General features: G+C 40.2%; 1 protein-coding gene across 2 annotated transcripts in view; it reads right to left on the bottom strand.

Moving 5' to 3' along the window:
- Positions 1-410: 410 nt before the first annotated feature.
- The window catches only part of triob (trio Rho guanine nucleotide exchange factor b), a 173,830-nt gene continuing 150,182 nt past the window's right edge, over positions 411-24,058 (bottom strand). The window contains exons 43-58 of one of the 2 annotated variants that reach the window (XM_067400860.1): positions 17,868-17,957; positions 17,669-17,761; positions 17,465-17,515; positions 17,224-17,301; positions 15,465-15,656; positions 15,173-15,353; positions 13,943-14,589; positions 12,483-12,730; positions 8,287-8,425; positions 8,157-8,184; positions 7,879-8,044; positions 5,306-5,427; positions 5,149-5,221; positions 4,833-5,033; positions 4,544-4,682; positions 411-2,784 (exon numbers count right to left, since the gene is read on the bottom strand). In XM_067400860.1, coding sequence (XP_067256961.1) covers positions 2,239-2,784; positions 4,544-4,682; positions 4,833-5,033; positions 5,149-5,221; positions 5,306-5,427; positions 7,879-8,044; positions 8,157-8,184; positions 8,287-8,425; positions 12,483-12,730; positions 13,943-14,589; positions 15,173-15,353; positions 15,465-15,656; positions 17,224-17,301; positions 17,465-17,515; positions 17,669-17,761; positions 17,868-17,957 — 2,994 coding nt within the window. In that variant the 3' untranslated portion in view covers positions 411-2,238. The remainder of the gene's footprint in view (positions 2,785-4,543; positions 4,683-4,832; positions 5,034-5,148; positions 5,222-5,305; positions 5,428-7,878; positions 8,045-8,156; positions 8,185-8,286; positions 8,426-12,482; positions 12,731-13,942; positions 14,590-15,172; positions 15,354-15,464; positions 15,657-17,223; positions 17,302-17,464; positions 17,516-17,668; positions 17,762-17,867; positions 17,958-24,058) is intronic. The other variant, XM_067400868.1, reaches the window with a different exon arrangement.

Below are 24,058 nucleotides of genomic sequence, written 5' to 3'. Positions count from 1 at the left end.
AAGTTTGTCCTAGTAGACTAATTTACACACACATGCACACAAACAAATGTGACAAACAGTAAGAGAATTTGAGCTGTGGTCAGTCACAGAAATAGAGGCATTGTTTTATATTGTTCTTTTGGATTGTTTCAATAAACCTGTTTTTGGTTGCAACCTAGCCCAACATGTGTTACAACCTACCCCAATAGTGGGGTAGATTATAACAAAGGCACACCATGTATTTGACATCAATTTATAAGAGCTGTGATTTTCTTGCAGAGATTTGAATTGGTTCATTTTGTAGTGAACAAATGTGGGTACTTAATATGAATGTTTGAGCACTCTATAGCTCAAAAATTCAGTGAGTTACAGATGTGGAAGCAAAAAGTGTTAAACGAAGACACTGGAGACTAGTTGTACGAATAAAATGTTTCAGATGTTTAATCTCAAAAATAACTGAGGGTAAAGTAACTTATGTACAGCACAGAATGTGCAAACATGTATGGTTTCTGTACAAAGAAATGTACATGCAAAATTAATATCGAGTCAAAAACATTCAAAATGACATTGTTATGTAAAAAACAGGGTGTCGCTACGTCCAAGTTTTTATGGTGTCTGTACATCTATACATTATGAGAAACTAACTTAAATAAAACATGAAAAGTCATACTAAACATTACTGTCCCAACATATTATTTACCTCCTTTATATTCAGCAATAAAATAACTGCAGGTTTTAGTGACAAGAGATAACAGTTGCTATTTTGGGCAATTAGTCCACTGTAACTTGCCTCTTAAACTCAAACCCACAATTTGGAGGCCATTAACTTGGTACTCTCTCCCTGTACAACAGATGTAGTACATGGGAACAATTCATCTCATTGTATTTAAAACAAAGTGAACTGAAAACAAATAATAATTATTGTCATTTAGTCATGCAACCTTACATTAACAGACTACTGCTACAATGAGCAGATATGGAAATAAAACTTCCTAATAATCTGACAATATGAAGCACTACTTACTTAAATTCGATTAACAAAAACCGAACAAGACACAATAAATAAATCAACGATCAATACATGTAAACTCCTGCTCTAGGAGTCAGAATTGCATTCATAACTTATTGTTACAAATTATAACCACCAAACAGGGAGAAGAAGCATTTAGGTACATGAGGATTAACTTTGGTATAACAATTCAAAATAATGACATTCATAACGAAAGTGTGACGAAGACACAAATGATTTTCACCAATGAAGCTTAAGCTTACAAAATAATACTGAACACAGAAAACTCAGCAAAAGAGCCACAGACACATATCTCAACTCGCAGTGGCTGATACATGTACTTAACGATGGCGATTTAACACGAATCATTATAAATAGCTGCAAAATGTAAAAGCCCCAACATTGCACATTTCAACGAATTACAAAGAGTGCACATTTGCTCTGGTTACTGGTGCTTCCTGCCTTCTGCGGTTTTCTAGCTTGTAATTTAACTGGTCATGATCAGCCAATGAGAAAGTATTTCAAACACTGCAAAATGAACATGAATGAAGGCAGGTCCAGTTTATTTACAACATAAGGCTGATAGACAGATGTGAATCGAAACAAAAAGCTTATCTTTTACTCCCCTTGTCTGATAAGAGTTGCAGCTGTTAAAAAGCGTTTCATTTGTTATGATTGATTTCCAATATGACTGTATGCTTATCAAACATGAAACTCGAGATGAACACAATAATTTAACCAATTTTATTTCCCTTTAAATAAGCATTTTGTTCTTCTCCAAAACGTTCAGGATAAAGATATCATCTTTACTGTGCTTCTATACATGGTTTATACAAAATGTAATCTTTCCTGAATGTAGCTATTCAAATTACAGTACTCCACTGAAACAACCTGATGAGAATACTGTCAGAACACAAGGCTAAACCTTTCTGGCTCAGGGAACAACCTTCAAAAAATCTTGCCCCCTTCCTAATTCACATTTTTTTTTCTTATAAGTGTCATTCATACAAAGAGAGAAAGAACATGTAGTTGAAATGATTTCTTGAAGGGTTGGAAAGGGGACTTCAGAGATTTGTCAGCAGCAGTTACAGTAACAGAGACCCAGAACCATTTCAGAATGACTCTAAAACGAGGATGAGATTTCAGCATATTTCCTATTCATGATCTACATTTTCACCAGACTTCCTCCATATTTTTAACAGATCTGCAGGAGAACATGATTACTATTAGATTTCCTCTCTACGTTTCTCTCAGGTCTGGCTAAGTAGGCGACTACGCAGGAATGATCGGAAACTGGCAACGGGTCGCAGGTCGTTCTGATGTTTCCTCCGCTCTATAAATGAGACGAGTCTGGAAGTGTCGAGGCGAGTTGCGCCGGAGGCCGTGTTTGGCTGCAGCCAAGGCTCCTCGCGGAGGCAAACCTGTGCAGAGGGACGCCTGCAAGGCTCGCCTTGGAGTAAGACGCATACGAAGTCCCGCGCCGCCTGACTCACGCTGCGGAAGTAGTCCTCCGGGAAGCTGAAGTCGAGGCGGCAGATGTTAAGGCAGGTCTCTTCAACGCTCTCGTCCAGGAACGGGGACGCCCCGCTGAGCATCACGTAGGCCAAGACGCCTAGACTCCAGATGTCAGACACCAGAGCCGCTGGCTCACCCAACACCAGCTCAGGGGCGGAGAACTCCGGGCTGCCCAGCAGAGGGTGGATGTATGGGGTGTTGGAGAGATGTGCAGCGTCGCCGAAGTCCGTCAGTTTGACTAGAGGCTGGGTTGACGTTTGCTCGAGTAAGACGTTCTCTGGCTGGAAGACACACAAGTATGGGATAATGATGAAAAATAGATGCCTGACAAGGCAAAACATAAAAATATAGCATAGATTATACAGAATCTTTGACTTTAGAATGATTAAATTCACAGGTCAAAATTTCGAGTAGTCTTTAAAACAAAATATTTGGCAAAATTTAATTATTCAATAGTTATATAGGGTAAGATGGGACACCCCCAAAGATGGGACCCAGAAAGCGCAAAGTGACATGTTCTTACAAATATTATTATTTTTAGCTTTTCATGAAGAACTAAAGGCTAATTGAGTGAAATCATTCAACTTGAATTCATAGTGATGCTATTATGACATCTTCAATTAAAATATGGGCAATTAAATATGTATATATTCATATTCCTGTATTTAAGTCATACTATAGAATAAATGTATCCTTTTGGATAAATCTCTTGTACTGGGATTCTCTTTGTCTGTCATCATTTATTAAATAATTAACTATATGGTCTCTCTCTATCTCTCTCTATATCTATAGTCAAACCAAAAATTATTCAGAAACTTTTGATATTTCTGATATATCTTTACTAGTGGGTGCAGGACACTATAGTTCATTTATGTAAGTGAGGATAGCAAAATAAAGTAAATTGTGACATATTATACCCAAAAATTCTTCATACAGTGGACTGCCAGTAAAATTGATAACAATTTGGAACCAAAAATTATTGAGACACTTTGACTTGACCATGTTTTGCTTAAGTGTTATCTGACATAATTAAGAATATTTTTTTCTGACACAGTTTAACTCTGAAATCTTATTTTATTAAACTTTTTTTAAACTATAGTGAATAAACTCTATTAATGAATGAAATGTATATATATATATATATATATATATATATATATCTTTATGTATATATCTATATATAGATATATATGTATGTATGTATATAATCCCTTAAATCCTGCTTCTATTGTTTAAATTCACATTTGCTGCAATAAAGGATCTATTTATGCTACTCTTTATTTTTATTCTTAATGCATTGATTTGTTTAGAAGTTATTGGTATTTGAAATGCTTGTTATAAACTGTCCTGCAGTTTCGATTTCAGACATTTGCATGGTGTAGGCTTGTTTTAAGCTCTGTAAGCACTTTACTGTATCCTGCTGACTCTTTAAGCATCTTCTTCTGCTTTCACTATTGCTTAAATTCCTCCTTGTTAGTCTGTATTATTTTAGACAATGTATGAAGCTTTTTATTATTAACACTTCTCGTTATTAAGATGAGCTTGGTGTATTCCTCATTAATCATTTTGAAAAAAGTGCCTGCTAAATAAATAAATTTAAATGTAAAATAATTATAAGTAATAAAAAAAAAATATTTGTCATTTGTCACTACAGGATAAAGCATTTTTTTTTGTCCACAAATTGCAATTTCTTAGCAATGTCTCTCTGATAAAATATATTAGAGCTTAAAATATCTACCACATTTTTTATTTATTATATAAATTTCTATGTTTAGGTCTAGAAGTCAAACTTTTATTGTGTCTTTTTTTTTTTTTTTTTTTTTTAGCTTTTTTAAGGTTCAGGTTTTTGAGGGAACACATTAAAATAAGAAATATGTCTTGATTTTTTAAATGTTTTAGCTGATTTTATAAGTTATTGAGTCTTCATTAAAAACATTTGAAGCCATCTTGCAGCTCTCTTGGAAATGTGCCGAGGCCCCCCACTTGCTTCCCCAAATGATCTACAAATGTATTTAAGAATAATTCAATGGAGAGGCCCACCTTCAAGTCAAGATGAGCAATCCTGCATGCGTGAAGGTAGTGTAAAGCTTCTAGAATATCCCGTAGGTAAAAAGACACCTTTTCTTCTGTCAAGTTCCCCCAGCTAACAATATAGTCCAGGAGACGACCCTGATCACCACTGATATGCAAAAAATAAAAAAAAAATGTGTTACTACAGCATGTGTTACAAAAAACAGTCACACTTTCCTAAATAAACTGACAGTATTATCATGTGCATTGCGTGCGAGAAGATTATATTGTTACAGATTAAGAAAACAAGTCGACGTACATCTCCAGGATGAGAACATAACTGGCTGGGGTCTCGTAGGTGTCCAGCAGGCCCACAAGATGAGGATGCTGAAGACACTGTAGGACACCCAGCTCTTGAACCACCTGTTCTCGACGCATTAGCTTCTTATTTACTAGCTTAGCAGCCACTGATCGCCTGCTTCCTCTTTGCTCACACCACTTAGTGACGGCAAACCTGCCTCTATAGATGGACAGAAAAACAAACATTAGCTGGTTTCAGACGTTAAAGATAAATAAGTATGTTTTATTTTCATCTAGCTAATTCAGTATGTGAGAGTACTTAATTTGTACAGTACCTCCCCAGTTCCATGACTTCAGTGTAGAGGGACTCAAAGTTATCCTTCCAGAGGATACCGTCACGGGAAGTGCCTGTGGAAAAACCAACAAAGTTAGTGACTCGACTACTATAATTAAACTTTTTGTGTTGAGCAGTGTGGACAAAAATCAACTGACCAAGCACTCTGAGGTAGGCTGATGATGTCACTGAGCCCACGTCATTAGAGGCGATACAGGTGTAGGTGCCACTGTCGTCCAGAGTGGCAGGTGAGATACGGAGGGTCACTTCCCCTGTCTCACTGAACAAAAAGTAAATAATTAGGAGACAAAAATTACTAAACTGCAAAACCGGCATTGTTCTGTCTATTCAAAACAAGCTTCTCTGCATTACAAGATTCTGATTGGTCAATCAGGGGTAAGTTTCCCATAGCCGTAATAACATTCACAAACAGTTGTGTGGTTGGAACAACAGCTCTCGACCTGTGGTTAGAAGCGATGTTTCTTATTTGCATGGCATGTGGAGTTAAAACAAACAAGCTGACTATATTTTTCATTTTGAATATATACAAATGTCTTTTAGTTTTTGAAGAGTGTGCATGTGATTTTGTGCTCCGACATGTAAGAATGAGCCTATGATTGAATCTGGAAATAAATACAAAAGGTAACACTTTACAAAAATGTTCATTTGTTAACATAATATATTTGTTACTGTATTTGTTAATCTTTGTTAACAAATCCAGCTATTCAATTTTAACTAATGGACCTTATTGTAAAGTGAGTTACACTTTATTTTAGGGTGTCTTTGTTACACTGTAATTATATATGTAAGTACTGAGTAATATTAAGTAACTAACTGTAGGTTTAGGATTGGGGTTTGGTTTGGTTTAGGGTTAGTTGCATGTAATTATGCATAATTTATAATTTTTATAATTTTATTACAATAGTAACTATATTTAACATATATAACAACGAGACTGTAAAATAAAGTGTTACCTTAAAGTTTTACCAAGCAAAATAACTGAGAAAAATGACAATCCTCAGATGGCATGTCAGAAATTTATAGCAAAAAATCTAGGATTAATTCGATCTCAAACGGATTCATTGAAAGAAGTTATTACTCCACCACCTGCGTGACATTATTAACCAACGTGGTTGAACGACAAATTTGCAACAATACGATTTCAGAAACAGTCGTGTCTAGCTAGTTGATTTCTTCAACTATGCATCATACTATGGTATTTAAGCAGCAAGTTTGTTTTGCAAACGCACCCCAGATCATTCATTCATCAAGTATTATTGTCCAAGGGTAATTATCTCACATTATAAAATCTATTATCCTTACAGAACTACATAATTAAGTAAAATAAATGTTCAACTTATTAACCCTCTACAACACAGCATTGCCCTCAGGCAATGAAAAGGTTTCTTAAGCCATATACATGTTTCTTTTAAATGATTGCAACCAATCAGAATGGTCACTATCAAGCACCATTTGAAGGTGCGACTTCCTTTTCTGACACATGGTCAGAGGAGCACATGGTGTGAGAAGAAGGCAATGACATTGTCTTATTTAAACTGTACATTAAAAATATGTGAGTGTGTATGAAGGTGTAGAGAAACCTTTTGTCAGGTTTTAAGTTTTTTTTTTTTTTTTGCATGTTCAGAAATTCAGTTTTTTGTTGTGCAATAAGGGGTATCTTTCAAGGATGTCTTGGACAGTACCTCACACTGGCAAATAATGTGTGACAAGAAGGGAAAATGCAGGGTTCATGTGTGCGCAGGAACACCCAGAGTGATGTGCAAAAAGTGTAACGTACACCTCTGTTTCACATTTCACACGGAGTGAAATCTTATTACATGAAATATATTACATGTGACATGACACACTACATGATACAAACCTATGCCTGTATCAAATCCAATGTATTTTAAGTGTTTTCCCCTTTTTACTTAATGATTTCTTGACATTTTTGAAAAAGATTTATGATTTTGAATTGAGTATTGTCTTATGATAATTTTCTTTATGATTCTGTACCACTGTTGCACAACGTTGCCCTAAGGCAACAAAAAAATCTTTATCAATAAAATGTTCCCAAATGAACCAAGACATTATGTGGAATAAATTATGTGGAATTATGTGGAAAAAAATCTTTATCAATAAAATGTTCCCAAATGAACCAAGAAATTATGTAAAATAAAAGTAGAGGGTAAAACCAGTTTTTCATGTACATTCATTACAACCTATTTTGCAAGTCATGTAATAAGCAGAACAATACAGTCATTATTGTACAATAAACCTTTTGAGAGATGTTTCACACCTGAATCCTGATCACCCTGTCAGGGTTTATTTTGTAATAAAAATTCTGATTGTTTTTATCCGTTTTTACATTTTCACTTATATATTCACATTATACAAATCTTTTTTTTTTCCTAAGCTTTTTTATTTTTATTTTGGTAACCAATATGCTTTTTAACAAAAGATTTTATATATATATATATATATATATATATATATATATATATATATATATATATATATATATATACACACACACACACACACACACATACATATACATATATATATATATACATATACTGCACAGAAATATTTAGCATGTAACATGTTTCTTTCTGTAAACAGTCATAATGAAAGTAGCAAAATGACTCTTTTTCCCTCACAATGCAGTCGAGCAGAAAACATAAAGCAAAAGCGCCACCTGCTGTCTGCACCAACTGCATGACATTACCTGTGTGTGAGTGTGTATCTTCCACCACTGCTGAGAGTGCTCTGGTCAGGCCCTCTCCAGCAGACCGAGGCTTTGGGCTGCCCACAGATCTTACAGCGGAGAGTAACACTGTCACCCCTGTCACACACCACCTCACTCAGGGGGACAATGAACTCTGGGGGAACTGCTGCCAGCAATTCAGAAACTTACAGTCATTTGGTTGTTTCATTATGACACATGAATTGATTTGATATATTCAGAGAGATTTCCAAGAACGAAAGAACAATATTCTGATTTACCATCATAAATGTAGTTGGGATTCAAAAGCTGAAAAAAAAAGAAAAAGAAAAAAGAATGTAGAATTTGTCAAACCATGAAATGACATAAGTAATGATTACATAATGAATCATTAGACTGTTAAGACAGTACCTTTACAGAAACCTTATTGGCGGGTCCATCTCTAGACTTGCGAAAGCCATTCTCTGGTTTGCTCTCTTTTCTGCCCTCTTTATCTCTCTTTTCAGACTTTCGTCTGATGCGGAGAGCTGTGTGCCACGATGAAGACTTCCTGAATGACAAATATAGCACTGTTTTTGAGACAGCTAATTCGCAGTTAGACTATAAATACTACATGACAAACAAGATGTCTCTATCCTTTTAAAAACTTTGATCTTTTCCAAGTAAGTTATAAAGTAGATGTTTTCACATTTACAGCCTTTGTGGTAAATTAATGGTCAACATAATCTCAAAATGAAGCTGTTTACATACTAAAAGTGGTACTTGAGGCCCACTCAGTGAAACCATTCACTCATGTACCGAATCTTCAGACCAAGTCTGCAAAATCACGTGCTTTAAACTCAGTTTGCTATTGTAAAACAAACTTTTTGCATCTCTAAACACAATTCTGTACATTACACACATCATTCTAAACTAACAGCTTTTTTGTTTTATTTGGGGAACGCTGCCATTTAAATGTCACACTCATTTACTGATGACCTACACCCAGTGATCATGTGTGAAAACACTTAAATTATATACATAAATTGATCATTTAATAATCAAAACTTTCAATCAAATTATGGTAACACTTCAGTATAAGGAACACCTATTCACTATTAACTACAACTTTCGCCTCAATTAATTCCTAATTTACTGCTTATTAATAGTTAGTAAGGTAGTTTTTGTAGCATTTAAGTTTAGGTATTGTGTAGGATTACAGTTTTTTATGATTGTTTACACACTAAAATTAAAAATAACACACAGTTACTGAAACCTTACACTCAAGGAGCAAAACCTTAGCCCAGATCTGCACAACTATAAGCACATTCTCAGCTTCACACTTTTTGCAAAACACTACACACTTCTTTACATTAGACACAGAAATCTAACAGAATGTCACTTCTTTGCCATTTCAAGACACTGCTGTCTAAAATACCACCCCTATAAACCAATTGATCAAACACAGCAGTCAGGTGTGCAGACACTTAGGTGCTTAACTGTAAACTCAACAATCAGGTGCAAGTACTATAAAAAGGAAATAGGAAAAAGGTGAGTTTATGTATCTTCAACAAAATGGAAGGCAATGTTGCAGTAAGAGGAAGAGGGAGAAACATCATTGGCCACAGAGCTATTTTGAATATCCCAAGACAATGTGGTGGTAACATCACAATGTATTTTGCAATCACGCAGAATAGGGTCCTCCACCAGCATGCCAACTTATGCCCTTACAACATGGCAACATATTCACATTTTAGACAGACTGCACAAAATCATCACAGCAGAAGACCAAATGGACATACCGTCCCTTCCTTAAACCCATTGAGGAGTTTTTTATTGTTTTTTTCAGTGCAAAATGTAACCTTTGAAAAGGCATGGATGTATTGAATGGTTTTACAATGTGGTGAAAGATAAATATTTTCATCAATGTGCAGTACTAATCTTGTGTGTATTTTTTTTTTGTTAATATATTTAAGTATATTACGCTAACAATATCTCTGAAAAAAAATCAAAAGTATAAAAGTTACAAGTGTACAAGAATATATGAACCATGTGTGTTCCATATGGTGTCAAAGTTGGGTTTTGTTAAATTAATGTAAAGTTTTGAATGAAGTGTTTCATTTTGCAAAATAACTGAGGTGTTCTGCTACTTGTGTTTGTGGATCTGTGAATTGTTTTGACAAAATGAGACTTGTTTTTAAAATTGTGCTTAGCAATTGTAAAAAACTGTAAGGGGTGTAGAATAAGGTCATGCAGAATAAGTCATTAATATGTACTTTATAAGTACTAATAAACAACCAATATACCAGTCATATGCAAGCTAATAAGCAACTAGTTAAAAGTGAGAATTAAACCCTAAAATAACCCTAAATCATTTTGCATTTCTGTTTATAGTGTAAATACAGTATATATTTATATATGTATTTACATATATGTATGCATGTGTGTGCGTGTATATTATATATAAAGTTCATCAGCTGTGAATACATACTGTATATATAGTGTATTTGTGCATATGCATGTACGTGTGAGTGCTTTGACAAATTCCTGTGCACTCCACTGCACACTGAACAAGCAAAAGACACAAGATAGTAGTGTTTTACATTTTTCACATCCGTGTTTAGTTTGGCGTGTATGTGTAATCATTGTATGTCTGTGTGTAAAGTTCAAAAATACCATTTTTAGATGAGTTAAAATGCTTTTGAATAAAGTGTTTGCTTTTTCAAGATATGTGTGATGTTTTGCATGTTGTGTATGTGTTTTGTGGTTTTGTATGTAGAATTTTGAGAAATTGAGCTATAGTTTCAAGAACTGTGTAAGCATTTAAAAAAAAAAAACTGTAATACACACTCTTTGTTTTATTGTGAAAATTCATCAGTGCACATTATTTGATAATATAATATAATATAATATAATATAATATAATATAATATAATATAATATAATATAATATAATATAATATAATATAATATAATATAATATAATATAATATAATATAATATAATATTACGGTAGTTGCATGTACTTACTATAGTAATTATATTAAATAAAACAGTAAATTATGCATAATTACAAGGAACTAACCCTAAACCAAACCCTAACCTTAACCCTATAAGTACAGTTAATTAATACTACTATTACTCATTTGTGTAATTACACTGTAACAACTTAAAATAAAGTGTAATATAATATAATATAATATAATATAATATAATATAATATAATATAATATAATATAATATAATATAATATAATACATTTTTAGAAAGAAAAACATGCCCATTTTTTTCCACTTAATATAAAGCAAATATCCAGAACTGTGCTTTTTTGTCACCCATGTCAAAAAAACTACTTTTTTCATGCTTTAATTGCTCTCGTGTCAGTGATTACACCTTCATGTGTCTATAGTGGCACACATTGCTAAGGCTGCCCCTGGTTTAAGGCATAAGACATTTGCTGTCAAAGTTTTTAAAGTAGCTGACACAATTAGTACTCCATGCCATTTACTTGTAGGCCATGTGACACCATATAGTCAAATTTCTATTATCTTTATTAAAGGCAAGATAGCTGATTTGCCTCAAAAACATTTTTTGTTATGCTTGCTGAAAGTCTCTTCACATCCCGATGGCAATCACTAAGTTAAGTGGTCTAAATGTATTGTATTTATTATATCATCTCTGGAAGGTGTAGGACCATAAAATGTTCGTCCAATCGTATCCCTCGGACCGATAGAATGTCATACCTGCCTGTACCCTTACATACCCAAGCACACCCTGCTCACGCAGACATCATACGTCATCAGTGTGTTTCATGCTACTGTCACCCAATTCACCCTGCTTGGACTTCTGTTTTGCACTTTTTTGCCACTAGTCTGTCCCCATGGTTACTGATCATTATCATCATCACTGTCAGCTGTGTATTGTTATCCATTTCGTTTGTCTGTGTATATATAAGTCATGTGTTTTCAGTTCACCTTTTCCGGTATCGTCAGTGTATGGTTGTGCTTCGTTGTTTGCCAGGGTGTGGATTTACTTGCCTGTGGATTTATTAAAGACTGTTTGACCCGTCATCATCATCTTCATGCGTGTATTTACAACCAGGTGTGACAACTATGCAGAGTTAAGACAGACACCAGTGACAAGCACCGCAACCAAAACAGCAGCCATGTTTTACAGTTCCTCCTGAACCAAAACAATGAGCTTATGCTACATCTGTGCCATAACTACCGTTATTTGGAAGAGACATCTTAGTGACTTAGTGGCGGTTTGTGACTCAAATTTATGCGTTTCAATGGCCACACTATCAACGTCGAAATGAATCTGCAGCAATCAGGTGGTACAGGTCATTGCTCTTTAAGTTGTTTATGTTAATTATTATTGTAATATGTGTGTTTTGGAAGATGGCTTTGGAGATGCTCTGAAAGGAGGGTGGGGTCTTATGCTTTCAAAGCTAGCTCGCTATCGCTAGCCTCTCCTAAAATTACCTTTAAGCTTGCAAACATTACAATGCTGATATTGTGCATACCAAACCATTTTTAAAAAAAAGTCAAACCATAAGGTGCTTCTTCATTCTAGCTCTGACTAATTAGTCTATTTGTATTAAATAACAATTGATAACCAATCCTTACTTGAGGGTTCCGTCTGGGTAGTCGGGAATGATGGTGGAGGTGTGACCCAGAACATAGCCGGGGATCCAGCCCTCAGCTGCTGGGCCTTGTTCTGTGGCGGCACGGAAAACTAGAAACATGTTCTGCTGGTTAGAGGCCAATATCTGCACAACCTCTCCTTGATATACGCTGATCTCATCCTCCTTTAGAGCCACATAGTCCTGGGTCACCAACATGGTCGACACACTGCTGCTGCTGCTGCTTTCACTCTGAGAGCAAAAACATAAGCAAAATGTCAGCATAACACAATTTTTACATAATTTAAATTTTATTTACTATGTTTGAATGTGAAGTATGTTGAAGGCATTTAGTGAGCTGGACATTTAAGAGAGCAAGAATGAAGCAAGTGAGAGCAGTTTAAGGAAAAGATTATTTAAAAAGCAAAATCATTTTAATTACAAGATCCTCTTTTCAAGTGACACTAAAGAGTCATTCACACTGACAGTTCACACATAACTTGCTGCCCAGATGCTGTACTGTAGGTTACAATGTCTATGCTCCTACTGATAGTCGTCGGAACTTGGAACATGGTGAACTGTGTTGAATCGCCAACAATCTTTTATTTTTATCTTTATTGCATAATGAAATAAATATTGGAGTTTTGTGATTTTAGTCCATGTATTTTAACTTTGTGACCATCTATATGCCAGTGGACTGCTAAAAGTTGACAAAATATATTTGAACGCATTTAACAGTAATCTTTCTTTTTCAGGAAACAGGCAAAATATATTGATGACTCATCCTGCACTTTGGGAATACCCACAATTTTTGTCCTATAAAATGCTCTGTTAAAAAAATGAAAACATATCCTTTACTCTAATATGGCCTGCTTCTGACTCACAAGTAGTAAATCACTGTTCATGGCTGTGAAGTAACTAAAGCCTATTTTTTTTTTTTTAAAGGACAAACCCTTTTGTATGTCCCACCCAAAGTTCTTGTTTCAATAGAAAATAAGTCCGCAGGGAATGTTATGGGGATATGCTTTTTTTTTTTTTAAATGTCTCAAAAAGCAATTGAAATCTGTCAAAATAGCTGTAAGCAGGTTAAAAAGAAAAAAAAAGTGTTAGTAAATGTTAGTTGGCTGGTTTACGTGCTCCCAATGCTTGCATATTAGGTCTTTACGGGCAGTTAAGGAAAAAAATCCTGCCAGTTCAAAGCAGATAGAATCAGCAGAGATAGTCAATGGATGCACAGAGTTTCTGAGAAACTCTTGAGAAGTTATCCTGTTTAACAGTGTACGTTGTTAGTTGCTCAGCACAGTCAAACCAGGCCAGTTAATATCCACAACAGCCTGTGAGAATCCTCTTTTAGTTCCAGGACAACGCACAATTGCGCACCCCAGCGGGTTAGTATGAAGCTGGAGGTGGAGGTGAAGCAGGACTAGGCCTCACTAAAGCCAGGAGCTAGAGTTTGGCTCTTACCCCATTGCTGTGAGTGGAGTGCAGGGACTGCTCACTGGTGGAGGAGCAAGTACTGATGCGGTCCAACTCCTTACTGTGGGCTGAATGCCTGCGAGTCTGACACTGGTTGCGACTCAACGTGTCACTCTGCTCTGTGTACGAGCCAGGCCTGCCAGTGGGAGAAGCAGGCATCGAGGCCCAAAACGGGGAGCCCTTCTGGGCTTGGATGCCTGGTGTGAAAAGTGTAAAGTTCTGAGGGTTCAAGGGGGAGAGAACGGGCGAGGGTACTCTTAGACGAGGCTTCGTTAGGGTGAGAGATAGGGGTGCGGCTGTAGTTCTTGGAATGGGTGTCCCTGATTGGGCTTCCTCGCGCAGCTCCTTCAAGGGGCTCTCCAGGACCCGCATCCTAGGAACCTCACCATTAAGGTCCTTGTGAGGAAGAGGGCACGTACCTGAAGTTCGGTCATCTGGGGCGGGGGCGTGGTGATGCTGCACAGGCTGAGGGAGACGAGAGGAAGGTTGAGGGATTCGGGAATTTCGGGATCGGGAGCCACAGCCAGGACCCATGGAAGAGCTGCTGCTACCCCCTGGAAGACCACTGCTGCTGGGTCCTCCAAGACTGCTTGCCCCAACATGGTTCCGTTGGTATTCAATTGGTGAAGTCAGTGCTGAGTGGACAACAAGAGACAAGTTATGTTAAATACTATAACTCAATCATCAATGACAAAGGTGTATCTAGTGTTGTAAAGTAAAAGAGTAAAGCTATGAACATTAAGAGTCTTCAAACAGCGTATTTTCAAAACGACCTAGTCGCTAGATTGTCTAAATGACTAGATTGTCTTAAAGCTGAGTTTCAAACATAATGTCTGAATGTTCCCAACACTGTTCTATCCTTTCTTATCCTGCACCCAGAGGGACCCTATTCCACAGGGTTTAGCTCCAGTCCTATTTAAAAAACACCTGGACCAGCTAATCAATGTCTTCAAGATAACAAGAAACTTCCAGATAAGTGTTTTGGGGCAGGTTGGAGCTAAACTCTGCAGGACACTGGCACACCAGGAGCAGATTTGGACACCCCTGATCTAAAGCAACATATAGTTATATAGCACATATTACAGGAACAATCCCACTGGACCAACCTGAGTTTAAGATTTGTTTGTGGGCTTAACACCAACAACCTTTTGGTTAACAGATATTTAACCAATAACCTAATATTTTGTAACTTTGTTGGAAACTCTAAATTTGCGCTACCATTGAGGAAGTTTCTCTGATTTTCCAGGATGCTGCTGATCTGCTGGATCCAGGCCTGGCAAACCATTCGGTTGGAGGAATGGAGGACATAGTGCTCTGTACTGCCAGTCGATGACCTTGAGGTTAAAATAAACTTACAAGGGTCATTGTCAGGACTTTCCTCTAGACCCAACCAACTGACCTGCAGAGTAGTGAGAGATAGATAAAAGAAGAAGAATGAGATGAATGCTTTTGGTTGCTATGCTGTATCTTGAGCACAGTGTTTTCTACAGCAGTGGTTCTGTCTACACACCTTTATGCTGTTCTTAAAAAGATAACCTGGCATTGAGAAGCCCTTCTTTTTATCCAGAGGTTCACTGAAGATAACTATCTGCTCAAAGAGGAAGATGCGCCTCTCCTTCATGCGAGAAAGGAGACCACCGTCCTGGTCTGAGACCATAAATGTGTCCTGGAGAAGCAGTCGACCCTGGGCTACAATTTTACCCTGAACACAAAATAATACAATAATGAACAATAAATAAACAATGCTTAATCCTTTGCAGCGTTGACAAACAGAAAACTGCTTGGTTTGAAAATAACTATTGTGTGAGCAGTGCTTCATAAACACACGGCAATAGAGTTGTCAAAAGTACAGACTTTGGTACCTAGTCGATACTGAAATTTTAAAAATGTGACGCTTTGAACGCCTTTGATAAACACCTCTGATTGGCCATTGTGTTCACGGTTCATTGTGCTGTGTGTTGATTATTGTAGCCAATCACAAACATATCCGGTGAGTACTTCAACACAATTGCCAATCAGAGGTGTTTATAAATCTGCTCAACAGCGTCACATTTTTAAAATTTCAGTACCGATAGGCACCTAAGTCGGTATTTCGACAACTCTACATGGCAGCAAAGGTGTAAAAAAATGTACCCGCAAATTTTCTACGAAATGTGACCATGCTTTAAAGGGTTAGTTCACCCAAAAATGAAAATTCTGTCATTTATTACTTACCCTCATGCCATTCCACACACGTAAGACCTTCATTAATCTTCGGAACACAAATTAAGATATTTTAGTTTAAATCCGATGGCTCCGTGAGGCCTCCATAGGGAGTAATGTCACTTCCTCTCTCAAGATCCATAAATGTACTAAAAACACATCTAAATAAGTTCATGTGAGTACAGTGGTTTAATATTAATATTATAAAGCGACGAGAATATTTTTGGTGTGCCAAAAAAAACAAAATAACGACTTATTTAGTGATGACCGATTTCAAAACAATGCTTCAGGAAGCATCGGAGCACAGTGAATCTGTGTATCGAATCTGCAGTTTGGAGCGCCAAAGTCACGTGATTTCAGCCGTTTGGCGGGTTTGAACCGCGATCTGATTCATTATTCGTTACACTGATTCATAATGCTCCGATGCTTCCTGAAGCAGTGTTTTGAAATCGGTCATCACTAAATAAGTCGTTATTTTGTTTTTTTGCCGCACCAAAAATATTCTCGTCGGTTTATAATATTAATATTGAACAACTGTACTCACATGAACCGATTTAAATATGTTTTTAGTACCTTTATGGATCTTGAGAGAGGAAGTGACATTACTCCCTGTGAAGGCCTCACGGAGCAATCGATTTGAACTAAAATATCTTAATTTGTGTTCTGAAGATGAATGAAGGTCTTACGGGTGTGGAACGGCATGAGGGTGAGTAATAAATGACAGAATTTTCATTTTTTGGTGAACTAACCCTTTAAATCAGAATTTTTAGCATAATAAACATTAATTCACAACAAGACTCTCTATGCTGTATAGCTCGAAATATTGTGTGATGTCCCATGTTTGTTATTTGGAGGAAAGGTCAGTGTTTGCTCAGAATGTGAATTTTGTCAGGCATCTAAACTATTTTCACAGAATAATGAAAATTCACCGTCATACTTGGTTTGACTGGTTGCCTTTTAGCTGAATCGGACTTAAAGGAATTCCTGCTAATTTATGTATATACAACTGCTTTTAACTTTCCACCTACACCCTCTCAAACATTTGTAAAAAAGGAAATGCATCTTACATCAAATCCTTGGAGGCGTCCAACATTCATCATGTCATTGCAGCGTTTAGGAACAACACACATCACCTCCACTGCTTTCTGTGAGAGAACGAATGTAATTACAGCAATGGTAACAACTAGATTTTTCATTTTTCTGAAGAAAACATGACTGGTGCTTGTCTATGTAAAATTTGCCAGTACAGTGTATTACTAAGGTGGTTGCAGGGTATTGCTAGGTGGTTTGTCAACAAATAACACTTACCTCTAATTCAACAGTGTCCAAACCAGCCTTTTTGGAGAACTTGAGGAAATCCTAAAATTATGGAATCAGAACAATTTTGTTAGAATAAAACTAGATAATGATCTTTTCTCAAAGTCATCTATTCTTTAAATATGCATGAGGCTGTATGGGTCAGTAATACTGATAGGAATGGCTACATTGGTTTTTGCAAATTCCCTGCCTGACCTTCAGCAGAAGCTGGTATTTCATGATCCGTTGCACTGGTTTAATCAGTAGATCTGTGATCTGTAGCCTATGGCCCAACCTCTGCTTTAAATCCTGATGAAAATACAAATAAAACATGAGTGTCGTTATGGGTCTGTCTCACTTTTCATGACTCATGTTTAAATGTCAGGCAGGACATAAACAGTGACTTGAGTCTTACCTCAAAATATGTGTCGATGTATTCTGAAACAATGTGCTCTGATTTTGGCTTGTTTTGGCAGTACACAATGTACATGTGCAGTCTTCGTTCCTGTAGCCAAAACAAAATTTCAGACATAGAAGATCATAACTTAATCATCATACTAAATAACAAAGAAAAATGAACTATTAATATAGAAACAAATGGAAGCAATGGAAACCAAAGGAACAAAGGAAACAGAAAATAAACACAGGAAATAAGAACATACAAACTAAGAGTACAGGAACTAAAACCAACTTAGAACATGACAATAAGATTATTATAGTTAATTTTAACAAAAGAAATTAATTGTCGGACACTACCTTCACGTCGTATTTATGCATATACGCACTTATCAAAATGGTGATGATTGTAGATAGTTAAAATATGTTGATTGAAATGTGTATATCTTTCATTCAAAAAATTCACAAAATTATAACCTTTCATTGAAGGAAAATAATTGAATGTGGGGGGAAATCACATTATGAAATAAAGGTTTTTCTCCAAAGCACGTTGGCCACAATTGTTGGCACCCTATTATTAAATACTTTTTGCAATCTCCTTTTGCCAAGATAACAGCTCTGAGTCTTCTTCTATAATGCCTGATGAGTTTGGAGAACACCTGACAAGAGATCAGAGACCATTCCTTCATACAGAATCTCTCCAGATCCTTGAGATTCCCAGCTCCATGTTGGTGCTTCTTCTCTTCAGTTCACTCCACTCATTTTCTTTAGGGTTCAGGTCAGGGCACTGGGATGGTCATGACAGAAGCTTATTTTTTTGCTCAGTTTTGATGTTTGTTTTGGATCATTGTCCTGATGGAAGATCCAACCATGGCCCATTATTGGAATTCTAGCAGAAGCCGTCAGGTTTTGATTTTTTATCTGTTGGTATTTGATAGAATCCATGATACCATGTATCTGAACAAGATGTCCAGGACCTCCAGCAACAAAATAGGCCCACAACATTAAAGATCCAGCAGTATATTTAACCATGGGCATGGGGTACTTTTCATCCCTGTGTGCACCAAACCCATCTGGTGGGTTTGCTGCCAAAAAGCTCTTTTTTTAGTTTCATCTGACTATAGAAGTGTCACGATCTGTAGTGTGAGTGCCCTATCTGCCACTTGAGGGCACTCCATCCTGGACTCTTTCACCCATTGACTACACTACCCATAACGCACTGCCGGACTCATTATCCCTTTATCACTTCATTACCACCAGCTGTCATGTATCACTTAATTAGTGTCTGTCTATTTATACCCTGTCTGTTTCTGTTCACTTCCTGGAGTTTTCAGTTCACATTCCCCGGTCTGTGTTGTTTCCTGTTCCCGTGTTTTGTTTTTGTTTTTGTTGGACTGATCCCTGGCTTTTGACCCATGCTTGTTGTGGACTACGATTTTGGATTTCCCTAATAAATTACCTGCAATTGGATCTGTCTCTCGTCTCCGTGTTTGCAACCGTGACAGAAAACTCCAGCATGCAAGGATCCAGCAGTGTGGGGTTCCGTATCCTTCCTCCAGCCAATACCAGGGAGCGTTTGGATCAACTGCGGGCGGTGAGGGCTCTACGCCAAGAGGGATGGGAGGTAGGATGCTTCGCCAAGGTCTTTTGGACGATGGCGGTGGGGCTGGGGTACAATGATGCGGCTTTGAAGGATTTCTTTAATTGCTGCCTTGACGATCCTCTGCCTCAATGTGAGATGGAAGGGATACGGATTTTAGACTTCTGGAGATTCGCCGCATATCTCCGCCATCGGAGAGAATGGACCTCACCGAGTCAACCAGGCAGTGTGCATGCTCCAGCCCGGGAATCCGATTCAGAAGGCACAGGGGAGGTGGGCACTGAGCCTCAGCTTCACCCCGGTAAAGGGAGGAGGAGAAGGAAGTCTCCAGCCAGTGAGCCTGCTCCAGCCAGTGAGTCCACTCCAGAGCCCGCTCCAGCCAGTGAGTCCACTCCAGAGCCCGCTCCAGCCAGTGAGTCCACTCCAGAGCCCGCTCCAGCCAGTGAGTCCACTCCAGAGCCCGCTCCAGCCAGTGAGTCCACTCCAGAGCCCGCTCCAGCCAGTGAGTCCACTCCAGAGCCCGCTCCAGCCAGTGAGTCCACTCCAGAGCCCGCTCCAGCCAGTGAGTCCACTCCAGAGCCCGCTCCAGCCAGTGAGTCCACTCCAGAGCCCGCTCCAGCCAGTGAGTCCACTCCAGAGCCCGCTCCAGCCAGTGAGTCCACTCCAGAGCCCGCTCCAGCCAGTGAGTCCACTCCAGAGCCCGCTCCAGTCAGTGAGTCCACTCCAGAGCCCGCTCCAGCCAGTGAGTCCACTCCAGAGCCCGCTCCAGCCAGTGAGTCCGCTCCAGCCAGTGAGTCCGCTCCAGTACGGCATGCTCTCCCTATCAGTCCGGTGATGGCCAAGAGGGCTGTCCTCACGTTCTATGTTTTGGCGGTCTTGCGTGCCTGGAGGATGCTCTACGAACAGCCTCAGCCTGAGCCCGCTGCCGTCCCAGAGCAGCCCCAGCCTGAGCCCGCTGCCGTCCCAGAGCAGCCCCAGCCTGAGCCCGCTGCCGTCCCAGAGCAGCCCCAGCCTGAGCCCGCTGCCGTCCCAGAGCAGCCCCAGCCTGAGCACGCTGCCGTCCCAGAGCAGCCCCAGCCTGAGCACGCTGCCGTCCCAGAGCAGCCCCAGCCTGAGCACGCTGCCGTCCCAGAGCAGCCCCAGCCTGAGCACGCTGCCGTCCCAGAGCAGCCCCAGCCTGAGCACGCTGCCGTCCCAGAGCAGCCCCAGCCTGAGCACGCTGCCGTCCCAGAGCAGCCCCAGCCTGAGCACGCTGCCGTCCCAGAGCAGCCCCAGCCTGAGCACGCGGCCGTCCCAGAGCAGCCCCAGCCTGAGCACGCGGCCGTCCCAGAGCAGCCCCAGCCTGAGCACGCGGCCGTCCCAGAGCAGCCCCAGCCTGAGCACGCGGCCGTCCCAGAGCAGCCCCAGCCTGAGCACGCGGCCGTCCCAGAGCAGCCCCAGCCTGAGCACGCGGCCGTCCCAGAGCAGCCCCAGCCTGAGCACGCGGCCGTCCCAGAGCAGCCCCAGCCTGAGCACGCGGCCGTCCCAGAGCAGCCCCAGCCGGAGCACGTTGCCGTCCCAGAGCAGCCCCAGCCTGAGCACGCGGCCGTCCCAGAGCAGCCCCAGCCTGAGCACGCGGCCGTCCCAGAGCAGCCCCAGCCTGAGCACGCGGCCGTCCCAGAGCAGCCCCAGCCTGAGCACGCGGCCGTCCCAGAGCAGCCCCAGCCTGAGCACGCGGCCGTCCCAGAGCAGCCCCAGCCTGAGCACGCGGCCGTCCCAGAGCAGCCCCAGCCGGAGCACGTTGCCGTCCCTGAGCAGCCCGAGTCCGAACACGTTGCCGTCCCAGAGCAGTTCCAGTCCGAGCCCGCTGCCGTCCCTGAGTCCTCCGCTCTCCCTGATTGGGCCACGGAGGCCGTCACCGAGCTGTCCGCTCTCCCTGATACGGCCACGGATGCCGTCACCGAGCTGGCCGCTCTCCCTGATACGGCCACGGAGGCTGTCACCAAGCTGCTCGTTCTCCCTGATACGGCCACGAAGCACCCTTGGCCAGCCCTGTTGCCGCCATCCAGATCTTCTGTCCTGCCGCCGTCATCCAAACCTTCTGCCCTGCCGCCGTCCAAGCCTTCTGCCCTGCCGCCACCGCCCAGAACTTCTGTCCTGCCGCTGTCATCCAAGCTTTCTGCCCTGCCGCCGCCACCCAGGCTTTCTGCCCTGTCGCCACTGCCCAGGCCGTTTGAACCGTTGGAACCAGCCTGGTCAGTTCCTCCGGCACCACCCTGGCAATCAGCCAGGACTCAAGACCCGCTGGAACCAGCCTGGCCGGTTCCTCCAGCGCCACCCTGGCAATCAGCCAGAATTCCAGACCCTCTGGAACCTGCCTGGTCAGTTCCTCCAGCGCCACCCTGGTATTCAGCCAGGACTCCAGAACCGCTGGAACCAGCCTGGTCAGTTCCTCCAGCGCCACCCTGGTATTCAGCCAGGACTCCAGAACCGCTGGAACCAGCCTGGTCAGTTCCTCCAGCGCCACCCTGGCTCTCAGCCAGGACTCCAGAACCGCTGGAACCAGCCTGGTCAGTTCCTCCAGCGCCACCCTGGCTCTCAGCCAGGACTCCAGAACCGCTGGAACCAGCCTGGTCAGTTCCTCCAGCACCGCCCAGGCTATCTGTGGGGCACCCTGGATCTGACCCGCCATCCCTCCCCCTGATCCTCCTCCTGTCCACCACCCTCCTGAGCTGTGTTTTTGTTTTGGCTGGTGGAGCGTCTGGTAGCCGCTCCTTTGAGGGGGGGTAATGTCACGATCTGTAGTGTGAGTGCCCTATCTGCCACTTGAGGGCACTCCATCCTGGACTCTTTCACCCATTGACTACACTACCCATAACGCACTGCCGGACTCATTATCCCTTTATCACTTCATTACCACCAGCTGTCATGTATCACTTAATTAGTGTCTGTCTATTTATACCCTGTCTGTTTCTGTTCACTTCCTGGAGTTTTCAGTTCACATTCCCCGGTCTGTGTTGTTTCCTGTTCCCGTGTTTTGTTTTTGTTTTTGTTGGACTGATCCCTGGCTTTTGACCCATGCTTGTTGTGGACTACGATTTTGGATTTCCCTAATAAATTACCTGCAATTGGATCTGTCTCTCGTCTCCGTGTTTGCAACCGTGACAAGAAGCAGGTCCCATATGAAGTTCGGATGTATGCTGGAGTTTGTTTTTTGATGAGGGAGGAGGATTTTTCTTGAAACCCTCCCAAAAAACCTTTGGTGATGTAGGTGCTGTTTGGTAATTTTTTTAGGCTTTCTGACCCCAGGACTAAACTAATCCCTGCAATTCTTCAGCTGTGATCCTTGGAGAGTCTTTGGCCACTCAAACTTTCCTCCTCACTGTGCATTAGGACAATTTAGACACACATGCTCCTAGTCACCCTGGTGTGCAAAAAGAATCATTGAACTATGTTGGTAATGATGGAATTTCGACCATAGTTGTGTAGTGATCAGCAGGCAGACATGAGGGCAGACTCCCCCATTGCATCAATAGTCCCCTTTCATCTGCTATATTGAAAAGCACAGGACTCCAAAACTTACACCTTCAAAATAAGTTCCACAAAAAAGGAATTAGATGGACTAGGAGATAAGCCTGCAAAGACAATCACCCTGACCATTTGTGCAAGGGGAAGAATGATGACATTAGCATGTCATTTGAACAGACTAATCCTATCATCATTTTCTGCATTGTTCACCCCAGTCCCTCAGACTTGAGACCTGAGGTGTGAACGGCCACTGACTCCACTCACCAGACAGGTTTTGCCGTGTGGCTTGAAGCCACAAGAGATGTATAAAAATGGACACACAATGGACAAAATGGAGCAAATCTTCTCCATTACTATTAACAGAATTGTATATACTTAATGAGTGCTGTTTGTGTACATGCAAAATATACAAACTTACCTATTAATATGAATGCATAGGTATTTCAACATAACCCCGTGATGTTTGGCTTTTATGTTTTCAGCACGATGCCTAGGTTAATCTGATATTGGTTTGGAAAGTGAATAAATAAATATCACTTACCAAACCTCTTTCCAGAGACCTTGGCATTAGTGTATATTGTCAGTATATGATTATCTAATTTGCATTAGATTTTGCATAGCTGATATAAGTTAATAACAAATAATCTCTCGGTTTATTTGTTGAATTTTTATTTCTTTTAGAGAAATGACAGTTTATCTTTCCATAAAATTAACTTATATCCAACTCATTCACTTGCATTTATCAATCTTTTTGCACTTTATCAATTCAGTAGTTAATATTTAAACTTAATATTAATACGAAATACTAATATTAATATTTAAGATCATGAATAACTAAATATGTGGTGCCCTCATGTGAAGCTAGTCTAAAATAACTACAATCGGCTAACAAAGCTTTTGGGAATCACGCCACAGAATGAAACAGCAACAGTATTGGCTCAACCAGTTATGTAAGTTCGGGGCGGTACTTTCTGTTTAGCTAACCAATAGTAAATGGAAGAAGTGTTTGAGAAAATCTGAGAAATCTGTTTGAAAACAACAATTTTGTTTAGTGGCACTAATGGTACAGAAAATACAAACATCACCTTTGAATTTAACACAGG

This window comes from Chanodichthys erythropterus, chromosome 2 (assembly GCF_024489055.1).
Source record: "Chanodichthys erythropterus isolate Z2021 chromosome 2, ASM2448905v1, whole genome shotgun sequence".
Classification (NCBI taxonomy): Eukaryota; Metazoa; Chordata; class Actinopteri; order Cypriniformes; family Xenocyprididae; genus Chanodichthys; species Chanodichthys erythropterus.
The sequence above is the reverse complement of the archived record's forward strand: the minus strand, read 5'-3'. Positions and strand labels throughout refer to the sequence as shown.